Genomic DNA, 23,397 nt, shown 5'->3' on the forward strand with positions numbered 1-23,397 from the left:
CTGAACAGCAGACGTTGTCTGCGCCTACTAACCTTGGCAGGCTCTATTGTGAAGCCCGTCAGTATTTGGCAGCCAATTGACCAAGTGCGCCGGCCTGTCCACCTCTCGGGGATTCTGCGCATCGAGTGGTCTGCGCAAGCCAAGGAACCAAACGCAACGCACAAAAAAACCACATCGGCGATCGGCTGGTACTCGCATGGAGCAGCGATTCATGACACTAAACAGTACGCTTCAACTGTGCTTACTATCCCCTTCGCAGGTTGGTATTTCCTTTCTATAGCTTGCAACGTTTCTATGTCCATTGCTGTTGCGGTGCCCAATTTTGCTCTGTTATTGATTCCATGGCATGTCACGACGCGATACCTGATGACAGTGCCTTTTTAACTTCCGTTTCTTGCGACTACGCGTACCACCTCGGCAACTGTTCTTGATGTAATGGCGTCTAGCTTTCGTGGCAGGGGAGAAGCATTTAGGTCTAACTGGAATTGCCCGACTTTTGAGATGGCTCGAAAGCGGCAACGTAGCGTGTCTGAACAAAAATAAGGACCTAACGCTGAACGCAGACTTATTGAGCTAATGAGTTAAATGAAAAGTTTGCTCTGTTGCTTCCCCTTGTGGCTAAGGTCGGCGCCGTTGCCCAGCTGGTTTATAAAGTCAACGGCATTGAGTCATCAATACAAATGATGTCCGACAAGTATGATACTATCCTAAGCTGTACCAGTAAGCATCCGACGTTGCTGTTTGACAGAAAACCAAAAAGTTGAGGCAATCGAACAGGGAAGTGCACCTGACAAAAACTTAAAAAAGCTAATCAATGAGGTATAACAGTACAGTGAAAGCATTCAGGCGTCCTATCTGGATGATATCGTGATAACTGGAAATCAAGTAGAACAGCACGTCGAAAGATTAGAGAACATGCTACCACATTTGCAGCGGGCACAGTTTAGTGTAAATAAGGGCAAGGGCGAATTTATTCGGACGAGCGTTGAATTCTTGGGTCACATGATTGATGAAAAGGAAATACATTTAAGCCGAAGAAATACGGCGGCCATCCACGAAACGCCTGTGCCAACAAGTAAGAAGAGCTGCAAGTAATCTTGTGTTTATTAAATTTTTACAGCAGTTTCCTCAAGGGCAAAACAGAAACAGCAGAGCCACTCAATCGGCTTGACCACGACCACGAGTGGAAGTGGACAGGAGAACACCAACGTGCGTTTGACAAACTGGAAAATAGCTGAATTCTGACTGTGTACTTGTTCTCTATGACAACAAGCGACACTTAAATTTGTGCTGCGAGGCTTCTTCGGTGGAGGTGGAGCAGTGCTAGCTCGTCGTAGAGTTGACGAAAAAGAGCAGCCCATAGCTTATGCTTCCGGGACGCTTGGTGCCAGTGAACGTAACTATGTTCAAACTTATAAAGAAGGTTTCGCTGCGGTATACGGAGTACAACGGTTCCGCGAGTACCTTTCTGGCCGAGAATACACGATGATAAGAGCCTACAAGCCGTCACTGGGCTTATTTAACACGGACAAGCGAGTGCCTAAAGTGCTGTCACCTAGAATGCTTTATTGGATTCTGTTATTGTTTGCTTATAACTACCGCTTTGGATACAGACGAGTCCAAGACAGCTCCAACGCCGATGTACTCATTTTCGGCCAGCTCCGGGTAATGAACACGAGTCACAGCCGCTTGTGGACGTGCTCTTGTTAGAAGCGGTTGAGTGCACGTCACTGCATGCGGCAGATAACGCTGCGCTGATCAACAAAGGCAGCGCCTTATTCATGGTTAAGGAATGGCTTCTCAGTGGCTGGCCGTCAATGAAACTGGACAGCAAGTATGCGCCTTACGAGCTTTTGTTCAGGTCCCAAGTGGAAGGCGGCGAGGACTGTAGCAGTCAGAGGCTCGATGTACATGGTTCAGCTGGAGAACGGCAAGCGCCACCACAGGCACCGGAACCAATTGAGGAGTGCCTGGACGAGGCTCGAAGCCGATCCATTCACAAATGTGAACTACAACATCTAGTTTGGTTCCACAGCCAGAAGGGCACAGTAGCTGCCTGCTGGCACAGACGCACCCCCAGAGGCAAGTCGGCGCCTAAGCATTAAAAACCCGATTGTGGCGCGAAGATAAACACGCGTGCGACGACCTGTTGTACGTTATGGTATAGATGATTAGCCAAACGTTTTGGATTGTGTAACAAATCTTAGGTGGAAGGACTGTTTTGTACCGATATCAGATGTTTTTACAGACACGACATTTGCATCACCATCGCTTATCAGCCAATCTAGCTGCAGTCGGCATCACCCTTAAAAAGGGCAATGTATCGACAAACAGATGTTCAATTCTGCCCTGGCGTACGCCCGTTACACAAGAGGAAAGCGCACGCAAACTTGATTCAGCCTTCTTTCGAATCTGGTGGGCATATAGGCGCGACTTTACAAAAACAAGTGCAGCTGCAAGCAGCACGGCAGCCGAGCACACCAGCGTGCTTTCCTTGCCAACGGCACCAGAACACCTGACAACAACTTCAAACTCGGCCATGTCGCGTGGTGTCATAACGTCACATAGCACAGTGACCGATCAGTCCTGGAACATGAAGACCGGACACATAACCCCTAGAGGTGGCAGCAGACTGGACGATGTGAAATCTAATGTGCGTGGCTAACCTGCGACACTCGTGTCTCCGATATTTTCAATATTTTTCGATATTTTACCGGCGCTTCGACAGGGGACGAGGAACAAGAAGAGACGACAAGACAAGCTAATCAGCCCTTGCTAATCAGCCCAGATTCCCACTAGACGACAATGCGGCCTGGGCTGTCAGTGGGACAGGCGTATAGAGGAGGTGGCGCAATGATGATCAGAGCAAGCCATTTAATGTCGTTCTATACGCAGGCACCGGAGCTAAGTCCTCAATACTGCGCAGCAGATAAGGAAGTGTACTGAGGCGTTCATTTCACAATGACAGTGTATGAGCGATCAGTTAAGGCTGCAGCAATCGCACTCTTACCATTAGTTCCAGGCGGCCTTCTTTTAAACTGGAGCCACCTTGTGGACGGTCCGGGTAAATTAGCATCTGCAGGGGCCTGGTTTGATCCTGCGAAAGTTGACTCCTCTGTATTTCCTGCTTTATGCGAGCTTATGCACACTGCGTCTGCAGGTGCTTGGAGGGAACAGTAACAACTTATATGTGGCCGTCACTCTTCATTGCTGTCTTCAGAGGTTCATTGCTCCATTCCTCTGACACACTTAGCGCTTATACGGCGCATCCCTATATGCTTTGCTATAATCCGATGTATCGTCGGTAGAGGGCAATTTTACTCTAGTCAGCCTAGAAGGATAATACGAACATGGAGAATAACTGTGGACAGACTTTAAAGCATAAGCTAATTTTCTGATACCTCCTCCTATCAGTCTAAGCCTTGAACGCAGTTTCGGATCTATAAATTCAATAAATATAAATAATTAATGTCTCCTAAATACTTTTTTTATGTAATTCTACAGCCTAGTCTTTATTGAACTAAATGCAACCTCCGCCATGCACGGTCCTTTTTGGCGAAAATACGCGCGCCGTACAACTGAGACTGCTAACAATTGCTGAGGTTTTCAAATGCAAAAACATTAGCTTCATCGTGACAAAATATTCCATTCGAAGCTACCCTTGGCCAGAGCACAAATTTAGACCAGGCCGTTAAGACTGCACTGTGTCAATATCACATACGCGGCTACATGCTCTGCGTCCACTGGCACGCAGACAGTAGCATATAGGGCATTCATGTAGTTTTTTTGGGTGTATTGTAGGCATATTTAAACAAAAAGACATACGTCTTTTGTCGAATGTTTCCCAACAGGATTAAACGACCAGTACAAAATTCATCTCTAATCTCCAGCGACATTGCACAGCAGCTACAGATTGCACAGCAGCTACATCAGTGGTTCGTGAGCCCGTTTACAGGTTTAGCTTTGGCAATTCGTTTTTTTCTACTATAGTGCTTTCGGACTGGCATCATAGGAGTCTAACTAGCATTCAGCGTGTAGTGAATACGAATATAGCTACAATTTCTGCTGTAAAACGGAGAACAATTTACGCATGATAATATTGATTACTGCTATCGTTGAAAGAGCAATGGTATGAGAAAAAATGCGTTTGGAACATAGATGGATGCCGCAAATAAACCATGTCTCTTCAGTACTGGTTCTGTACGGAGTGTTTCCTTTCCGCTGCTTCAGCATAGAACGGAAACATGAAGTGCTAAAATGTAAAGAAATAAGATGCTACGACCACTGGTCCTTTTTGCAAGGCAACTTTGCAGCTCACACGTTAAATGTTTTCGCACGGTACATTAATATATTGTGCTGAATAAACTCGAAATACAATCACGTTCTCTTGTTTGCTATGAAGATAAATCTAACCAACTCATGCGAAACGTTTTGTACATAAGGTTTCACATGCGTAATATATCTTCGTTGTGCGTTCTGGTAAGCGAGAACGGATGAAGCGAAAGAACTACTTATTTAGTTTTTAAATAGGTGTTTTAATCAGTCTCATTTATTTCGGGTGCGAAAAGTCAAAGCGATAATAACTATTACTCCATGCATGTGACGGTTGTTTTCATTCTACAGCTTGTGGCTGCTGTCTAGACCTTAGTGGTTACGGATAGCATCTGTCACTTTCGGGCTTGTATTCCCTTTTACTGCATTGGATATAATGATTTGCGTTGCTTTTCAATATCCGCATTTACTCCAATGTTCGTTAGTTCGTCATACATTCTGGTACAGATGTTAGATGTGAGCAACGCGCAGTAACTGACCTCAATGTAGATCCAAGACACAACTGGATAGTAGTTTGAAGGCGTCGCAAAGTTCCCGTCCTTGATACTGACTCTGCAGAATCACATGCACAGAAATGCCAAAATGCTTATAGGCACAAGGTTTAATTTTTCGCAGCCTATTATAGCGCTTATCGCATATATCCAAAAGTAAGCTTTTTTAGCAAGGTTTCGAGGTCCAAAGGCCTTAAACCGTAAATACGAAATGCGCAAAAAAAGAAACAGCGAATAAAAAGTACTAGACACTAGATACAAACAGTGCACATATTATAGTGACTGAAATGTCAAGATTCTACGGTCATAGCTTAAAAATAGCTAGGTGCATGTAAGATCTATTCTGAAATGGCTTATAACTGATTCGGCATGGTCATCTGTTAATTATTTATAACCAGTTGGTAAGCAAGCAGCACGCATCACTAACAATTTCGCTTAAAAAAATCTTGTATTGTCACCTTTAGTTATGCTGAGACTAATGAGCAAATTGGAATAATCATGGAGTGAAGATAAATTGCCTAATGGCGTTAGCAAGCTACTGTTCCAATATAATTACGAAAATAAATTTTTCTTCACCCCAGCGCTTACATTTTCACTTCCCAGGCTGAAAACAAGCGAAACTTAAAATGTCCTCCCCGCAGACATTTACCCCGATAATTACTTGCTGAAACTGCTTCTGCTAGCTTGACGTCTTCGGGAAATTTCTGTCGTGCGCTTTTGCGACGCATACCATGTTCTAGCCATTAGAAGGTGCAGAATTGAGTTAACGACATGGATTCGCAAGCGATCCTCTCAGGAACATCTCCCCGGTGTTTCGTAAAACGAGACATCAATGGAAAAATCAATACTTTTGTATTTTAGCCAAATCAGGGCTTTTAGCCTTTCATTTTACCAGCCCCGCTAAACTCGAAATTTTGACCGTAATTTATCCTCCGCGGAGAAATTTAGTAAGACATCACGAAATTTAGATTGCGCCTCCAGTTTATGGCGTTAGTCTCGCACATATGCAGCCGAGTGGGTAGCTCTTGAAACAGAGTTGGTGATTCTTTTACTTGAGGTCATTGTCTCCACATGCGCACAGTGTGACATCTCCGTTATACTGGTCGAGAATGTGCAAGGTTCTCGTGCTACAGTGCGTCCAATGGGCTTACCTTCGGTGCACGTTTCTCCAGCCGTTGCTGTCTGTGTAAAATCCGTCGTTCCTTAGGTTACTCTCAAATATGCTGATTACGTCACATCCTGAGATATCGTTGCTGGTGTGGTTGCCTGTACTATAGAGAAAAAGTAACAGAAAGTGACTAGTTAATAACCCTGCCTATTCCATTCATGCATAACTCAACTGGCCGATTCCAATAGTGGATTTGCGTCATTAAGGAAATGAGCGTCCATCCAGCAAGAAGACACATCGGCAGAACGGTCTTATACAACCACTGAGTCTACCACGTTTTACCTTAGGTGCTTCCACGAAAACGAGTGAAATGAAATCAAGGCCGCAAGGAAGCCCTACGCCGTAATACTTTATATAAATAAGTATAAATTCATTAAGACATTTTCTAGAAGCGAACAACAATGCTTTGCGACGCTAGAATTATTCATCCGACACCTCATTTAAGACACCATCGCACTAGACATGGCTGGTTTCTCAGCGAATTGTCTCATCTCTTTAGTGACTCCTACTCTGTTTCAATGAGGACAGCCAAACCTTGCTTTTATAAGATTTTACCCTACGCAATGCTCATGTCACACCGATTATCGATCTGTTCAATCACTAGCGACCATAGCAATATCAAATATTTCGTTAAAAGCGAACTCATCGAACAATATTTTCCTTTCCTTTGGCATGGCTACCAACAGTTCTCCTTTATTCTCTGATATATGACCACTCTTCAGTTATTTATATTATCTATATTTTATGCCTTGAAGTAGGTATTAGGTTTTTATTGATGGGCTCGCAAGTTCGGCCGATTGTTCCACAGTTATGCAAAATTAAATCTGTGTAACCATACAGTATACTAGTATACTAATATATTTGTCGGTTATCTGGTGACAAGCATCATACGGCTAAATAGGTTTTAATAACAGGCAGCTACCACTTTCCAGCGAAATCAAACTATGATCTCATTGACTCAAGATTGAATATGCGAGTGCTCTCCTCGTCGAATGTGCGTTGAAAACTCTGGCAAACAATTCCACAGATACTTTTCTTCTGAGCTCCAGTATTGATTTTGTTTTGTTGCCAACACTACGCCAGCTAGCAATGGCATAGCTGCCAACTTAGGTCTCTCATTTCACATCGGACTGGTATTCACGCAGCGCTTGGCTAAAGCGGGACTTTATTGTGGGCTGGTAGCCTACGTTATCGCGTCATACCATTAACGGCGGAGCTTAAGTGCCCCAATATTTACATGCAATAAACGCCATTACCTCTACCACCTACAATGCCGGTGAAATGTGATGCATTCATCGGAACGCTGGCTGTGTTCGATTCAACGCTCGGTCGCCTGCAACCAAAGTTTTCGCTCCACACTCGTATGCCGCAGCCACGAATTGCAGGCGCTACAAAACCCTCAGGAGATGGCGTCCTGAAGAAACGGATGAAGCACGCTGCGCGTCTCGAGAAAAAAAAGAAAGATGGCTTTGGTCGGTTTAATCTTCGAGTCTGAAGACGTCGAAGGTGGTCGGCGCGCACACTTTGCACAAAGAGTGGGGAGCACGAGTCGGCCACGCGGGAGTTTTACTGCCGCGTCACAAGCAACCCCTTTTGAAGTGTGTGTTCTTTATGCGGCCGGCTGTGGCATTAAAATTATCTACCACTGGTTAGTGAACTTATGCATCCTGCTCTTTATTTGGCCACAAGCGTAGCCATGCAGCCGTTACTCTTGTAATTTAACCAGAGTTAATCAGAGCTAAACCACCAGACAACTTTATGAAGACAACAACAAGAGCGAAATTCACTATCTTCAGCGGGAACACTAAAGAGTTGAGGAGCCCTAGCATAGGTTCCAGGATATAATGCTCAGAAGTCGTTCAAAAAAGGGGACCTAAATTCCTTGAGAGTACCAGCGAAGCTGAAGCACTCTGCCAAAATAATGTTCATACCATGGGCACCCTCTGCCAATTTCAGCTGTGCCTCCAATATTTTCTCTCCGTGTGTACTTTTTCTATGGCTCATAGCTTTCATAATCATCGCCTGTAATGTGACCCCCAACAGCAGTTACAGGTACGAGCAAAGTTTTGTGAGCGAAATTATCCTGGCTTTGAGAAGACGTATTCTCTGTCGCATCAAGCTTCAATTAGGTTTTCGGCTTGTTCTCTTCGTTGCAAGCAATATAAAGCGAGAAGACACAACGTCAACTCATAAAGACATCTAGTAGGTTAATTGAGGCACGCTGGTAATGTACCTGTTCTCATGTGATCCTAGTGAGATGGAAATAAGATGCAGATACAAATACCAGTCTTTGCACAATTGATAAACAGTAGCATATCGTAGTTCCTATCCTGTGGGTAGGGCAAATTGAACTATAATGAGTTTTATTGTTACGCGTTCAGCAGGTCACCAATATACCACCGCTACCATAATTTGAGTATATGCTACAAGATAAAGAGAGTAGAAGGTGCGTGCGAGTCTTGTTAAACATATACTCCCCGAGTAAAGGTACGATCGTAAGCGAGGCAGCATGGTCGTTCTTACAGCTCCATAAGTGGTCCAACCGTCCAGGTGAATTCGATGAACGGACTGTCTCGATGTAAGGTTATCGCCTGCGATATGTATTCGTTGAACACTTGATGGATCTCTTCCACAACAGGGCCCTTTGGGAGCAAGAGAAAAGGAGAAGAAAGTTTGCCGCATGCAACTTGAATATAGTGAGAGCACATGCTGCAGAACCACACGGAGCTTTCAAATAGTGAAAGCAAATCGCTGGACAGAAACGGTCATGTGGTGTAAGCGTCACATTGCGGGTGGTTAATCTTTGGATGAGCGAAAAGACAGGCTTTCATAGACAAGATCTGTGTTCTTGTCCTCGCTCATTTCTCGTTTTACAGCTTCAGCTAGCACTTTGATGTAGTTCGTGCATAGCGTCCACAAAATGCATGGGAAGAAATCTTTGTAGGCAGTTTCATTTCCCAGTGCTGTTATGAAGTCGGTTTTTGGTGCAGAGAAACCATAGACATTCTAAATAAGAATATGAAAATATCAATAAATAAGATTATGAAAATATGAATGGTCACTTATAGAAAGGAGCACTATTATGAAACTGTAAAACGCATTTGGTTAAATCTATAAACAGAAGTAACGAGATATAAACAGAGGTAACAAAATGTTTTCCTGTTTTCTTATGGCGCTGAGGAGGTGGCCGGCCATCAGAAGATTGAAAATGGTCTAACGAAAAGCGCGGCAATGTACACTACTCACTTTGCAGGTTATATAATTAGAAAACGGGATGATGAATGACAATAAATAAAAAATAGCCGACGATTACCTTACTTCCTAATGAGAAATTTGAGCGCAGCTCATCAGCTGTTTCAACTTTTTCGATAGATTGAGGTAAAAATATCGAGCACGACATGTATGTACAATTACAGACAGCAGTTTTATTTTTCACAAATATTTCTTTAATAAACACTCCAGTAACAGTTTTTGACTGTCATAAAAGACGTTTTGTGGCCGGAGAAGTGAGGAGAGCAATTAAGGTATCGGGAGTTTGTGAGAAGGAGCGAGTGGGCCCATAAGAATGTTGGGCGGCGAAGAGACTAATGCCGCAAGCTGCTGACGACAAGACAGAAACTTCGCAAATATCTTATAATCCATGTTGCATAAAGATATCGGACAGTACCCTACAACAGTTTTCAACCGGCATGCGTCTGTGGTGTTCGGAATTAGTATGGTGTGACCAGGAGAGATAGCAGTGACTGACTGATGCCGCTGACGCCATTAGCGAGTCAAGAAAACGTGGCTCTGCGTTTCAGCTTGGGATGCACGCACCGCGATCCACTGATAGCGAGCCGGCGCTTCCGAAACCGAATACCGTCGCTGCCACGCAGGAAGAGGGCGTTCACGCGTGGCGAGAGGTGTGCCGTATAGCGCAGCAATCGGAGAACACACGCGGTCGCGTCCACGGAAAAAGAGGGGGGGGGGGGGGGGACAGGAGCGCGCGCTGCTTAAGCTGGGGAGCCGGATCTGAGGGACAACGGCAACGACGACGCGAAACCCAGGAATGGGCGCCAAAGAGCTTAATGCCAACTTTATAAATCAACGAACCAGTAAATTTCCTAGCATACTGATACAAGTTTTTCTTCAAACACTACAACCCGCTTCAAATAAACCCGTTATAAAGCACATGTTTTCAATGCCGTTATAAGAGATGGTAGCGTTTTTACGTCCTTAAATCATGTAGCCTGTTCGAAAGCTTTTCCGCACAGATGGAAATGATAGAGACGACGTGGATCGTAAGCGCTAGAGTGTGTTGCAGACTGCACGCATGGAGATAGGCTACGGCGACAGCTGTGACGTTCCCTGCTCGCTTTTCCCCGAGTAATTCTTTGGTGTTGGAATTAGGTCCGCTCCAATGGTATCAATTTCTCGTCAGACCTCAGTATGTCTAAGCAAGAACATTCTAGGTTAGCTTGAAGCGAGTGAAGTAGTGCTACACACTAAACTTCTTAGGAGTTTAACCCGGTTTGACCGATGATATAAGTGAAATGGCTGGTTGAATTACCCCCGCTAGGTAATGTAGAATACGACGTCACAGTGTGGTGGGCCAATCAAAAGTCGTGCACATGCAAAGCCTCTGAAATGGTTTGGGTGACTTGGAACTAAACGCAGTTGCAATCATAGAGATACCAAAGTGACCGGTTTCATTCCTCAAGCATCTGACTTGCTTTAAGTACGCCTTTTGGCACTCCTTGGGTGTCGAAGTCTACTGTATTGAACAAGAGGCTTTCCGGCACAGATGACCTCTTTTTGCAAAAAGAAAAACGAAGGACTCTTTTCTGCTCAACAGTCGAGGGGCGCAAATGGTTCGGGTTCATTTTTGGTGTACTCAGCTGCGTCCCGCTATCAGAGAGGACGCTCGTAGGGCTGCTATACGACTGCTTGATTATACACTTTAAGTGAATATTGTTCACTGTTCCACTTTCATTTTTCACCAGACTCTTTTAGAATTCCTTAGACACACTGCATACAGTACTGTACGATATGAATTAGCGTCCTATAGGTGCCATGCTTGTGTCCCCCCCCCCCCCCCCAAAAAAAAAAAAAACGCGTAATCAGTGCCTATTGGAGGAGTAAATCTCACACATGCAATGTTAGCAACGAGAGCACTTATCATTCACAACACCTACCTTAACTATACGATATTGGGAAACGCGGCTCAACTCCTCAGCCTCGCTGTAAGCGCTGAACACGTAGTGGCCAGGATGTTTACTTGTGTATCGATTGTTCTCTTCGTAAAGGTAGCTACCGAATGTCTGCCGAAGTGGCACGGTCCACTTCAGGTCACGTAGAATGACTGCCGATATGAGGCCTGTGTCTGGGTCCAACTCTACGCGGTATAGCTGTTGAACAAAACAAAGAAAGCATTATAAACAAACAAACGACATGAGCGATATAATTGTAGACGGTATTATTTGGAACTAGTGTACAAGGGCACAAAAATGATATAGTCGAAGTATAAGTACGAAAACGCTTTGAATTTATTTTCAAAAACTTGATTCAGGAAGTTGCATGTTTTTAACTACAACCTTCGGAATTTAAGATGCAATGGAAAAATTATTTTCGGAAATTTGTGACTGATTCATGACACACGAGCAATAAAACTGTAGCATTTACTTTCCCGTATTCTTAGGTAATTCTTCATCATATAGGGTAGAATGAGAAAAAAAAGATTGGTACGTGGTATGAAAGATCACTGATCAAAGATGAAGGGGGCAGCCTCAGTTCGGAAGTTGGGCCAACGTTTGGCAAGTACACTTGTCTACTTGCGAACTGAAGCTCACCCCTGCTACCATTGCTCAGTGCTCTTTCATACCTTCATTAGATGCGCTGGTCGTTAGCACACCCAGATCGAGCGAAACCAGCTTCCTCTTCTTCTTCAGCTTCTCGTGCAACACCTCATCTTCCTCCAATACAGGACCACCGCAGGACATGCGTGGTAATATAATCACTTTAGGAAAGTACAGCTTAAGCGGTATAAAAGTATACAAAAATCAGTCTTCTGATTTCGAAGACCATTATATAAACTACGTAACTCTAGTAGAAACAGGTAGACTATTTCGGTATCTCCCGATGGAGCGTCAGGCTCAGGCATGGTCATACTGGGAAAGTCTTCATAGCTAGGGGAGACATTTCTGTGCACATTGTGCTGTGGGGAACACATAAATGATCACAATACTTCCTGACCAATTGATACTATACATGAGTAGCTGAGGACTCAACAAAATAACATGTCGTAATTAATTAGCGGTAATTAGGTAATTGTGATCAAAACTGAGCTTTAAATTACAGATTGCATTTAAAATTTTTTGATAGGCGTATAAAGTACTGTCGCATTATTGAGCGCGAGGACATACCATGGTGCCACCTTTCGGAAGCGCCCGCGGGACGAACTAAGTGGGGTAATTCGCGTTAAACGGCTGCTGTAGGATGCTTTCCTAGGCAGTTTAGCTGCGCGTTTGTATTACGTTTATTTCTTTATTTATTATACACCTCCATCTAGGCCTGTATAAGCTTAAAGGAGACTAAAGACACCCAAATATGCTATCAAAATCTAATAAATGGCATTTGGTGACACTGTCGCCGCATTTCCGGCAGCAAAAAATCGTATTATTGCTGAGATATTGTGAAAGGAAATTGAGGTTTTTTTTTCTTCCCGCCGGTCGAATTCAAACTGTTTTCTCCTACTACGTAGTAGGGTAGGATAACGCACACTATGACGCAAGAGGAGACTCCGTGATTGCTGGCGCGCGGGGAGCGGAGAATACTTTACAGGTGAGTGCCGAGTCGTGATCTTCATTCGATACGCACTCAGGGTAGCTCCGAGCTCATTTTTCTGGCGCCGCAGGTCCAAAAGGGCCTGAGCCGGAAAATAACCGAAACTGAAGTGGACGCCTGTGGCGCCATGAAGTATATTTTTATACTTGCCTTGCAACATTTACGTTGTCTTTTCGCCGTCTTTTACGCGTGCTAAAAGCATGTTATGATATTCGAGACAAAACCTACTACCGCATTCTAACGGGCATCGGTATTAGCGTTTGTCAGCCTCCGGAATCCCTTGTACGTCACGTGATTTGTAGTTGCGAGTGTCGGCCGTTTCGGCTGTGGCGGCAATACCTGCTTTCCTGTTCTTCCTCTTTACTATCTTACAACAGCTTTCTTTTCAGTAAGAGTGGCATTTCTGTAACCAGGAACTGGCATTCTATCGATGCAATCCCACTTAATGTTTCTCTTTAGTGTCCCTTTAATGTGTGGTATTAGACCCACTCATTAGGCAAGAAAGCACTTCACCGAATCAGAGTTATCGAAGTTGGCGAGCTTTACGTACGACAACGTGCGCCGGCTGCAGCATTGACTTTGTTATGAAAGAACAAAAACTGAAGCTGTTGCACAGCCAGTCACATTAAAACGGTCACTGAACAGGTAATAGGATTCCTCTGCAAAAGCAGAGGACTGTCAGGAGCCTGACAGAGGCTAAACGCCTTCGCATAGGGCCGGCGGAAGAGCACCGTTCGCCTGCTGCTTTTAACCAGACAAATTTAACTGTGGTGATGCTTTTAAATAAGGTTTTACAAGTGTGAAGAAGTGCATTCCACGCAGAGAGTTCTCGCCCAGTGAGTATGCCGTCATTGGGACTCTTGGTTTGAGCGGAGATTTGTTTTTCCGGCGCAGAGTAGCTTTTTCTGTTACGCATACCTCGAATCGATTAGCACATCACAACATGCATGCAATTCTCTATCTTTCGTTTGTTCACGGACTCTGCCATTTGAAACTACATCAGCACCGGAGACTCTGCCTGAGACAACTCACCAATCATACCGCTACCCGAGGCGGCAGAATCTTCTAGTTCACTTCAGTTAAATTTCCGTGTCAACGCGTTCATTTAAAATAATTTAAGACCTTCAGGCTTTCGCATGATTCTTCCTTTCTTTGCGAGCATACTGCTCCATGTAGAAGCCATCATCTTTCCATTCATTCCAGCAATAGTATCGCTAGCGTCGCAAGTGACAAGCGCCAGTTAAAACCGTGCGCGCCGCTCCTTCTGCCGCCCACCGAACTTAAAGTGCCAACTCCATGGACGAGATCTTGCTCGCAGAAATGTCCGCTGCGCACATCATGAGAATGGTCACTTGCTTCTTTGCCCAATAAAGTTTTGATTAAGGAAGATTGTGTGAGCTTATGTTTCGGGTAGCAAACGGAGCTCGCTTCGGGTCGCGTCGCTTACCTCCGGGTGCAAAGCCGTAACGGACCGTAGCAACAGCCTGAATAAACGTCAGCAGCCTCAGTAACGATGCAAGGTCAAAAGTGTAAGGCTGGCACTCTTTATCAACCAAAAATACATAAATAAATGTCACTATTAGCTTTTAAAACGCACAAATTCAATCAAGCGTCTGCTTCAGCAGCCCTAAGAGGGGTCACATGATCCCACTTACTCCCCATGGTCGACATTAGCGCCGTTCGCTCCAGTGGTGGCTCTAGCACCCAATACACTATTTGCACGTATTAATATTTAGGGATAATTAGTATATTTTGTATAAAATATAACCTAACACGACAACCTCATGTCGCATATCGTTCCAAAGGTTTCGATAGACATTATTGTAAAATATATATAATACCTCTATCGCTCGATAATGGGTGAAATAATGGTTAAGAGCCAACAATTTCTTATCTGAGCGCTGGCCAGAAATAGGCGCGCTTTCTTCAGAGGCAGTAGGGCATATTTTGCAATCGACAAGGGAGGACGGATCGGCATTCTATTGATGTTTCCTGCAACGCATGGAACTTCTTAGTTTGAGCATCTGCGACTGAGGAGATTGCGTACAGTGAGGCGTCTTTTGTATAGATCGTCTGCGAAACCGAAAAGGTTTAATTCTTTTTAACAACTGAAATAAACATGTAAAATGTGAATAAACATAAATTATTATGTATTTCGTACACGATGAAGGAAATGTTAACTCATTTGCACCAAACTAGAACTAAAATTCAACTGAATTCTGCATTATGTATCCCGCTTTTCATGAGGCTACACTAGCAACGATAGATCGCATTTACACTATTAATTAGCAGATTAGTTTAATTAGAGGGCTCCGAATAGGCGGTTTTTGTTTTGCAGCCGACACAGACAGGCGGATGCATCGTAATGACATATTACACATGTTTAACCGGGCTGATACCTATGGGACACAGAGGAACAAGAAGAACGTTTGGAGATCATTGTAATTCAGAGATTACCACGTCTTAATGAGACGTGGTAATCTTAAACAAGCATTATTTGAACTCAAAATGACAAACAGAACGAAACGCGATATAATATTTAAAGGTGCCTTTTACAGAAAACCCGGCCTTATCATTGCCGGCATCATAAGCGAAAAAGCGAAAAACCACGCACATGGCCCAGCCAGTTATTAGTAGACCGGTGACACGTCCTTGCACTGAGGAATCGCATGGTTCTGCCACGTCAGGGGATAATATGATGATTCCGAATTAGCAGGCGCTGCCAACCCAGTCTTCGTCTTTATGATGGGTTTATATATAGTGAATCCCGGCTTTCCGGAATCTTCAATGCCGAATTAGACATGCCGAGGCTGCCCCTAAACCAAGCAGAAACGTTGGTGCGGCTTAAGTAAGCGGCGATTTATATGCTTGTTGGGAGGGATTTCACATGATTGGATGCGTCAAATTAGTATCCTACTGAGTACCTGTAGGATATTAGAGGCAGGCAAAAGACGACTGATTAAGTGAAGAGTGAAGACAATGGTTACGAAATATTATCCTTGAGAGGAACCTGCGAACAGGAGCTAGTGAACGCTGTTTAGTCATGGTCTTAGCGTTTGTATAGTTTCTCCAAGATATATTTTTTCAGGTGGGAATATTTGAGCTCCGGACGCACTGCCATTCACTTATGTAGTGATAAGAGACCATTATCCGGTCGTGGCGTCGGAGGTTTAAAATAAGCGAGGAAAAAAATAAATACTAGTTTTCAGTTGACCTTTGTCTTCACAAAATGTGGTAGAAGATGAGCTGCCGACCATACAAAACAAAACCATAAAGCGCCGAGCAAAGTTAGAATATTGATACAAACTATAGTTGACGACGAAGCGGAGACAGTCGGTGACTAGTCGGCGGAGACGACGAAGTGGTTGCTTGTTGGCGTAGATGAAGCCACGGATGTCGATTCGGACTGTGCACCTTCCAGCCGGGCTAACGAGTAGACCTCCAGCCGTGTTAGTGCTAAGGCCCAACCATGGCGTCAAAACTTTGCTCATTTCCTGGGCGAGGCAGTGGCTCATCACTGAATAGTCTGCACCGGTATCAAGTAAAGCGATCGTGTCAGTTCCGTCAATTGTCACACACAAATCAGAAGTAGCGCGTCGGATGCTGTCGCTACCCTGCCCCTGGGAGAAATAAACGTATCGGTGTGTCAGCGGCGGAGGATCTTCACTTTTTCTGACAGCAGCGGCCTTGCCCCGGAGATCGCTGGAATTAGCTTTCCCCGGGTGGACTGGGGGAAAGCTTAGGGAAAGGTACCGCAACGGAGATGACGATTTAGAGTCATAGCAACTGTATCACCAGGTCTCTGACGGGCCGACAGACGAGCTTCAATTTCAAGTGACCGTTCGCCATTTCGTGGACAGAGCGCATCAGGTCCGAAGCCGCGAAATCCCACTCGGCGATATGGGCATGCACGGTAAAGGTGACCGACCTCCCCGCAGTAGAAGCAGATTGGCCTGTGGTCCCGCGTACGCCAGACTTCCGTCTTGCGAAGGCGTGAAACAGGCGCCACAGCTTGAGCCGATGCGTCATACGGACTGACGTGGCTAACCACAGGTGTCGGGCCAATAGGACCACTGGCAGCTGCTTGACGTGCAACGGATGCGTACGTTCGTTTGTCATCGACCCGTGGAGGCGTGGTAGCGACAGGATCGTAGGCAGCTGCCTGAGAAACAACGGATGTATGCGTGGGCATCTCATCGAAGCGCTGCAGTACGTTGGTGACCAGGAATTCATGCTCAGCCTGGCGTTACATCATCTCTGACTTCTTCGGTCAGTGATTTCACGGGAGAAATCTGAGGCAGACGTAGACGTTAGATTTCTTCCCGAACAACCGACCGAATGAGGTCACGTAAGGCGTTCGGAAGCCTCCATGGCACGACGAAAAAGCATCTGGGGCCAGGCTGCCGACATCTCGGTTGTGCTGCCGGGCACGTTCTTGGAGCGTCGTTTCCATGGTCGTTGCCTCCGCGAGGAATTCAGCAATGGTACGTGGTGGGCTGCGAATGGGGCCAGCAAACAGCTCCTGCTTAACTGCACGCACGAGGTGGCGAAGGTTCTTCTCCTCTGCCATATTGAGGTCTGCGCGCTGGAAGAGACAAGTCATGTCTTCGCAGTATATCCGCACACTTTCATTTTGCCGCTGGTATCTCGACTTAAGTGCAGCTTCATCTTTCTCGCGGAGGTCGGTGTAGGGGAAGGTGGTGAGAAGTTCACGGCAAAACGCTTGCTAGGGGGTAAGGGCGCCTTCGTGGTTTTTGAACCACGTACGGGCAGTCTCTTCAAGGGCAAAGTAAACATTATGGAGCTTGTGCTTGTCACTTCAGCCGTTGTACCGTGTTACTCGCTGGAAGGTCGCGAGCCAATCTCCAACGTCTTCGAAGATGTCGATGTGAAAAGATGGTGGTCTTCGCGGCGGGTGGCAGGGGATCCGCGCCGAGAGGCTTGGATCAGTGGCCATGTCAAGGTGGCGCGAGAGTTGCGGCTGCGTCATCCTTGTGGGGGCGGATAGGGGCCCAAACCCAGGCGACTGTCCGCGGAGTCGGTGACTGAGTCGCTGGTGGACCAGAGTCAGATTCCTCGTGAAGCATGTAAACGTTGGAAAGCGTACTCAGCACCTCCACCCGACTGCAACAGGTATTGCGCTAAAAGTCCAGGAAACGCACTTGGCCTAGAAGACTGCTGAAGTCCGAAAGCGGTCCGAGCGCGATTTCAGGCAACCAACTTCGTCGTCTTCGCTAACTAGCAACCACTTTGTCGTTTGCGCCAACTGACCACTGACTGTCTCCGCTTAGTCGTCGACTATTGTTTGTATCAATATGTTCTGCTCATGACTGCTTTACAGGGACAAAATCATGCGCGCTTACTTTAATCCTAAATAAGAGAGACGCCAGCTTAACTTTTGCTTTCATTAGATGTAATCTACAGGGTATGTAGTATTACGTACCTGGTTTTCGATAAAATTATCCTCCTCGCTATTTTCGGAGGCTTTTTCAGGCTGGTCAAGTGTCAGGTGTTCCCTTTGTACGCTGTACAAACTGGCGCCCATGGGTTGCACATCTGCGCGAAATACCATCGAAGACCTAGCGACACCATCGCTTTCAGGTATGTGGTGAGGGTGTGGTGCTAGCGGCACCACCTGCAAGATAAAATGGGACAAGAAATAACACAGGCTGAAAACGTAGAAGGGCTGGAACTAGCCACATTCTAGCTCTTTGAAGCGCTGAAATCTAATATTTAAATTGCAAAACAATCTAATGGTGTTGAAATCACATGCCCTACGCAGAAGCGTCGTGCTTCTACCTCACCCTCTAAGTCATCCGTTCCCCAGACCAAAACCACCCAAAACCAAATTGTATTACTGTTGAAAGACCGTGGGAAAGGATTTCATGTTGAAAACATTCGGCGAAAGCTCGACCTAAAGGGGATATGAAATGCCTAAAATAAGGGGAAATAAATTGTTTGAGAGATAGGTACTCCCTCAAAAGTCAATTCACCGCAATTATTTTTCAGCTGGCTTCGATAACCCCTTCAAACGCCGGAGATGTAGGCGATTAAAAATGGCGCTCCTCATCTCCCCCTCAACGTAATACTCGGAGATACCAGAAAAAAAAAAAACGAAGACGACAGCTCGGGAACTCCGCCCGCCCCCGAAGCGTCATCGGGTGATGCTCAATTCTCAGACTTCCGGTTGCCGCGCCTGTTTTCCCGAGCGTCGCCCACGCATTTGCCGTCCCGTCCGAGTATGCATAGGTTTCAATCTTGTTTGGTGTCTTCCTGGACCGCCGCTTCAGTCAGTTTCTTGACCTCTCGGAATTGTGTGCGACAGCAGCGTGAACGACTCGGGTCGTTCGCGAGCGCATACCTGCAGGTGTGCAAGCCGCTGTCAACACACACCGGTGGCCGCCGCGGTGGAGTACTTTCCTTTATATCCCTGTCTCATTCAGCGCAAATTAGTGTTCACTCCTACCGAGCACGGCTTTCTACAAAACCCTTTTCTTCTCTCACACTGCCGGGGTGAGTCTCCTGTGTCAATACCTTTGGTACCGTCTTCTGCGGTTTGACCAACGGCGGCCGGTGACCCCTAGCGGAGTTGACGCGATAGCATCGACTCTGCATTGATGCTGGCAGACGATCGAGCGTGCGAGTTGCCCGCGTGTAAACATTGTGTCGTCATTTTTAGCCAGGAGCGCTTTCATTATGGTCGGCGAGAAGCATCTGTTGCGGTGCATAACGAATGGAATGCATACACGTATCACAGACAAGAGCACGGACTGATGATCCCTACATAGTTTGGATATCGAATTACATGTGAGCACGAATTATTTGTCCGCGAATCTTAAGAATTGAGATTATCAAAAAGGGCAGTGTAGTGTTTTTTTAAGTCCTTTCGCACATCGTTTAGGAAGTGCCAATGCGTAACGTGCACGCGTGTTTTATCTCATATGTACGCATCGTTCGAGCCAGGATTGACAGCGCAAAGCATCGGCAAAGCAGCTCAGTACATGCAGTTCGGCAGCGCAGGTTGTCACCAACTTCCGCAGCTACACGCAAGAATCGCACACAGGAGCATGCGAGCGGCTACGCTAGAAACGCAGCGAAACAGGCGATTCCAAAACGCCCTCCGCCGTGGCTTCCATGCAAAAGAAACAAGGCCTAGTAATGACCAGGGAGCAGCGCACGACCGGAGTGCCGTTGGCCGCAGCGCCCGGGGACGGCATCTCTGCCGTAACCTAGCGGCATCCGGTGCTGCACTTAAGCGGTGCGAATTTGGTTGGTTGGTTTATGGGGTTTAACGTCCCAAAGCAACTCAGGCTATGAGAGACGCCGTAGTGGAGGACTCCGGAAATTTCGACCACCTGGGGTTCTTTAACGTGCACTGACATTGCACAGCACACGGGCGCCTTGCTTTTCGCCTCCATCGAAAAGCTGCCGCCGAGGCCGGGATTCGATCTCGCGTCCTTGGGAACAGTAGTCGAAGCGGTGCGAATCTGTGTACTTTCGCGATGAAGCTGAGGGAAGACCATTTTTGATGCACGTTCTATATAATTATCAACACGCAGCACAAATGGTCGATGCTAAAAAGACAAGACGGTACTGCAGTACGCTGCTGCGCCATCGGCCGGTACACGAAGGTTGATGCTGCCTTTTTAATCGGTACGGTGCTGAATCGGACCAGCCCGTGCTCTTTTCGCACTCCTGCAGCGACGCACACTTTCAGTCCGATGCCACCACCTTATCGGTTAACATCGCGAACCGGAGCGGCAAGCTCGGGTTCACGCATGCACTGCACGCAGCACTCGAACAGACTTTCGCAGCTAGCGGAAGTGTGTCCGTGACGTAGTGGCCGTCGCGGCTGCAGCCAATGGCAGCCTGTCTTACCTGTCACTCTCGGTACTCGTCACGTAAGAACGCACGGCTGAATGGTTCCAAATCTCACAGCCACGCGAGAACTGAGTAGTCCGCGAATTTCAAAAAACGTAGTTTTTAAAATTATTGATAAATCACTGCCTTTGTTCCAAGAAGTTTTACTTTGGGGGAACGCTCGGAAACATTCGTTCTACACATTAAAAACGTTTATCAGTAATCTTTCTAGCCATTTCCTACCCTCTTTAAACCTGGTAAAAATCATAGAAACAATTGTGCGTGGCTGCCTCTCAAAGGATGTTTCAGAAGTCAATGCTTTGAATTCTGCCCTGATTGGCGGCCGCCATGGATGCTCAATATCATCGAATGATATAGATTTAAACGCAGAATTCGCTTCACTATGTGCAACAATGAGGTATCAGCTAAGTTAGTGCCGCTCGGCCTTGCCAAGGCCATCGACAGCACTGAGCACTCCAGTCTGCTCAACAAGTTATCATTATTGCGTCCATCGTTCTACATTTATGCATGGTGCGGTGAATTTTTGAAAGGACAAAACGTTTTTGCACTGATGATTTATTTACCTCAGGTACGTAGGCACAGACAAGAGGGGAGCCCAAGGATTCTGTGGTCAGGTCATTCCTTTTTAACATGTTGATGCGTGATATTCCGGTTCATCTTGATGTCACTGTACATGTGTATGCAGATGACATAGCATTCTTGTTGGACAAAAATTAAGTTGGTTTTAAACGTGTGCAATATTCGTAGTTTTTAAAACCAAACCTCCTTATATTTCGTTCAACTACAGCTGAGACGTCATATCTCAAGTAGAATATGTGCAGTATTTAGGCGTTAGGTATGATGCCAGCATGGAGTGGAGGTCTCTCATGAAGTATAATGTTTAGAAAGGTGAGCGTGCACCTAGTAGGCTCCTACGCATGAGTAACGGACAGGAAATTTGGAATGCGTCGTGATACTCCACTACTTCTGTACAAAGCCTACGTGAGACCGATTCTGGATTTTTGCTTCATTCGTTTTTCTGGTTCTCCAAAATGTAGGCTGCATCCTTTGCTGCTGTTAGAGCGACGTGCTCTGCGCCTCTCCCTAGATCTCTCAGCCAGTCTCCATCGCAGTTCTCTAATTGGAGGCTCGTATTCCGGAGCTTAGCTTCCATTTCCGCCTTGTAACTGTCAGATAATTCTTGAGGTAATTCGAGTCTAGTCCCGTGATGGCTATACATATTTTTGTGTCCAACCCGCCCCTATTTTTGACTAACTAGTGGCCATGGTTCTACATGCCCCAGGTCGTTTTCACGCAGAGCAATTTAGCAAGCATCGGTGTAGACCTTTGTTCTATAGGTATTGTTGGTTACACAATGTTCATTATGAATATCAATTCTGAATCTATATTTCGATCTAAAGTTAAGCAGTTACCTTAAAGTCTAACATCCAGTGTCCCATCTGATTACCTTGAATTGTTCCTTGATCACACTGTAATCGCCACAGAAGCGTCTGTGAACTTACAGATGGCAGCGATTGTAAGATTTTCAGTCTCCTCCCTAGAGTTTTTCAGTGCGCGTCCCGGATTATACACCTATTATTTTAGCAGAGTTCATCACAATTGGGATTGCACATTCAAATGTTCCCTACAATATGTCAAACGTAATTTTTTTTATCAAACAGTCGTCCCGTTTTGTTGCCACTGGAGTCAGCACGGGATGCGTTTTTGAGCCGCTGACTAGAGTATTTCATTCCAGAATGGGTGAAAGAAATACGCTTCATCTGGGTGTTAGATCATCGCAGTATTTTCCAGAATGAATTTCTACAGTATCTGAATGGTAATATCCAGACTTCTTGGCTAAATCAGCTCTTGATGCACGCGTTCTACGTACCGTTCCTAACATCATAATTTTGTAATGTCTATCAACACATAGCATAGCCGCCTCATGCAATGCAGCCTTGCTATTCACAGTAGAATACAAACATCTCATGTACCCATGGAATGTTCGTTCATGTCAATCATGGCAATGTGAGATAATGTTGAATCTTATGCAATGCGGGATCCCTCGCCTATATCTTTGCTTATGTAGATGCAGGTTAAGCCCCCAAAACGTTTGTGAGGCTTGTGGTGAGATTGAAATTATTGATCATTTCCTTTTCGATTGCCGAAGGTTTTCAAAGCAAAGAAGGATACATTTAGAAATTCCAATACCCCAACTGGGATTTACTTTGTCGGTCTCGCTTCTTCTTTCTTTAGCTACGAGGGAGAGAGGATTTGCGTTGCCTCAAATTTGTCCTTATTTACATAAATACATCATAGCTAAGGAGAGATTCCCTTACTAATTGTATTCCAAGTTTACAAGCTTCCATATTTTTGCTCCGTATTTTTTTCTTGCATTTAGTTCTGTGATCTTAAATCTTATATTTTTTGTTTACTTGATAATGTTGATAATGTAGTTAATAATGTAGTTGATGATACCTTGGCAACCGGCATGTCTCGCGGCATGTCTTGGCAACCGCGCTGCGCAACAGAGCAGACGTCCAAACTTTGAACAGCCGGCGACGCATTGCTTCTTTAAACTTTTTTTAACTTCTCTATCATGACTGTATTAATATCAACAAACAAGAATACTTAAAACCACCATACAAACATTCAGCCAGAACAAACCATGACAGGACGATCAGGCCATTTATCACCTGCTGTAACACGATTAAACATTCCTTC

General features: G+C 45.5%; 1 protein-coding gene across 1 annotated transcript in view; it reads right to left on the bottom strand.

Moving 5' to 3' along the window:
* Nucleotides 1–23,397, bottom strand: part of LOC146178772 (lysosomal alpha-mannosidase-like) — a 49,880-nt gene that overhangs the window by 24,097 nt on the left and 2,386 nt on the right. The window contains exons 3-8 of the mRNA XM_084580024.1: nucleotides 18,257–18,448; nucleotides 11,166–11,378; nucleotides 8,515–8,633; nucleotides 5,975–6,094; nucleotides 4,812–4,884; nucleotides 3,011–3,097 (exon numbers count right to left, since the gene is read on the bottom strand). Coding sequence (XP_084436150.1) covers nucleotides 3,011–3,097; nucleotides 4,812–4,884; nucleotides 5,975–6,094; nucleotides 8,515–8,633; nucleotides 11,166–11,378; nucleotides 18,257–18,448 — 804 coding nt within the window. The remainder of the gene's footprint in view (nucleotides 1–3,010; nucleotides 3,098–4,811; nucleotides 4,885–5,974; nucleotides 6,095–8,514; nucleotides 8,634–11,165; nucleotides 11,379–18,256; nucleotides 18,449–23,397) is intronic.

The sequence above is a fragment of the Amblyomma maculatum genome, chromosome 9 (assembly GCF_055883805.1).
Source record: "Amblyomma maculatum isolate TAMU_Amacu chromosome 9, ASM5588380v1, whole genome shotgun sequence".
NCBI classification, from domain to species: Eukaryota; Metazoa; Arthropoda; class Arachnida; order Ixodida; family Ixodidae; genus Amblyomma; species Amblyomma maculatum.